Raw genomic sequence first — 1,915 nt, 5'->3', positions numbered from 1 at the left:
AAAAAAAAAAAAAAAAAAGAAAAAAAAGAAAAGCCAAAGAAACAGAGAGCCCGTGCGGGGCTGTTGGAGGGTCAGCTAGTGTGTACATGGCTCCCGCCAGGGCAGCAGTGTGGGCGTGTGTGCGGGTTGGGGTGGAAGGGTTTACACGTCTGTACTAATAGCCCTTGGATTGGTGAAGGCCTCACGCCCAGAGCCTGGCCAGGTCACCGGGTAACTCTGGGGTGCTGCCAGTTTGAGGGATAGGGGTCCCCCCTCTTTGTAGTATGTGGGAGCAAAGGAGAGCCTCTCGCCTCCACCCCCGTTGGGCACCATGTCAGCCGTCCGTATGTAAAAGGGCGAGCTGTATGGGGAGCAGGTGGTGCAGTGGCTCGCTGCCACCGCACAGGGCTGGCTGCAGGGCTCCCCGGTGAGAGGCGCCAGGCTGCCTCTGCCATCCAGGGCTTGGGAGCTGCAGGCATTGCAGCTGGGGCCTCTGGGGTGCGTGGGAAGGTCGTGCTCCTGCTCCTCCTCCTCGTCGGCATCCTCGGTTCCGCTCTTCTTGCAGCAGTAATACTGCGGGGAAGGGCAGAGGGATGCCTGAGAGGGTGAATGCTTCCCCGGCCCCAACGTGTTTTTGAGAGTGCACAGGTGCCCCTGCTCCTGCTCCATGGAGAACCTAGACCAGGCACTGAACCCCAGGGGCCTGCTCCACAAGCTTCTATTCCCAGCTTCGCAAGGCCAGTGTTCTTTCCCTTTCCCCTCCCACTAACTCCAGGCTCTGGGTGAGCGGGGCAGGGACACACACATCACTATGAGGGCAGGGCTGGGGCTGCTGGCCGCAGCTTTCAGAGCTTCCCCAGCATGGTGCTCTTCCCACCCCCCTGAAATCTCAGAGGTGCAGGAGACACAACCCAGTGACCCCGAATCCTCCCAGCACACTGTGTGCCCTGAGGGTGCAGGCTGGGGGGATGCATAGCTCCCTTCTGACCAGCCCACTCCCAGCCTCTGTGACTTAGCCTGCCACATTCCATGGCTTTGGGCTCTGTGGGCCCTGAAGTTGGCCTCCAGTTTCTGCCCCCATAAAGAAAAAGAGGTTTGCTGGTGGCCTTGCAGCCTCTGGGCTATGGGTCCTGAGGACTGACCTGGAGCCTGCAGTAGCACAGCACGGCAATGATGCAGAGGAGGATCACCGTAGCTAGGATTCCGCCGGTGATCACAACCGTTCCCGCTGTCATCCGCCCGGCGCCCCATCAAACTCTGCAAAGATGTGCGGCGGGCTGAAGACCAGCTGTGGCTGCAGCCCTGGGCTGGGCCAGAGGGAGTTTTCCTGGAAGTGCCCTTTGGCTGGGCAGAAGCTCTGAGAGCAGCAGGAGCAGGAAGCGCTGGGCCCCAGGGGCTTCTTGAAGGCTGAGGACGGGCAGTGGCCCCGGACTGGGCCAGCCTAAGCGGGGTGTTTGATAGGGGGCAGATAACAGCTGCGGGAGGGAAGAGAGAAAGCTGAGTGCTAATACTGCTCCTTGCTTCTGTCTGGTTTCCAAAAGTTCTGTCTTTCCCCTTTGGTGCTCTTCTCGCCTTTCCTCTCCCCTCGCACCCTTCTTAGCCCTCCCCCCGCATTCTGGATGCAGAGTAACAGCTGCTGCTGATGGCCCGGCTCCTCCGTGCCCCCCCCCCCCCCCCGCCGCGCGTTCCTCGCCATAACCCTTGAGGCAGTTACTAGTTATCCCTGCTGCAGGCATGCTGAGCCGGCTGAGAATGCTTTGGCTGCGAATCCATCCAGCCCGTTCATCCCAAAGGCTGTGCTCTTGATCCCCGCCCTCCTGGCACACATCCAACTGGTCCCTAAGTCCTTGGCCCCGGTTGGTGGGGACAGGGACAAATCTCAAAAGCTCTTCTCTGACTCAAATCTGCATTTTTTTTTTTTTTTTTTTTTTGAGAT

The 1,915-nt window shown here is 59.5% G+C and overlaps 1 protein-coding gene across 3 annotated transcripts in view; it reads right to left on the bottom strand.

Annotated features, from left to right (window-relative positions):
- Positions 1-39: 39 nt before the first annotated feature.
- FAM163A (family with sequence similarity 163 member A) overlaps positions 40-1,915 on the bottom strand; it is a 70,580-nt gene continuing 68,704 nt past the window's right edge. For 2 of the 3 annotated variants that reach the window (XM_037737051.1, XM_037737050.1), the window contains 2 exons: positions 1,122-1,236; positions 40-552 (listed from right to left, as the gene is read on the bottom strand). In XM_037737051.1, the coding sequence (XP_037592979.1) occupies positions 142-552; positions 1,122-1,214 (504 nt within the window). In that variant the 5' untranslated portion in view covers positions 1,215-1,236 and the 3' untranslated portion in view covers positions 40-141. Of the gene's footprint in view, positions 553-1,121; positions 1,313-1,915 lie in introns of those variants that run through there. The other variant, XM_017524433.2, reaches the window with a different exon arrangement.

The sequence above is a fragment of the Cebus imitator genome, unplaced genomic scaffold (assembly GCF_001604975.1).
Source record: "Cebus imitator isolate Cc_AM_T3 unplaced genomic scaffold, Cebus_imitator-1.0 Scaffold33, whole genome shotgun sequence".
Classification (NCBI taxonomy): domain Eukaryota; kingdom Metazoa; phylum Chordata; class Mammalia; order Primates; family Cebidae; genus Cebus; species Cebus imitator.
This window is presented reverse-complemented; position numbering and strand designations above follow the sequence as displayed.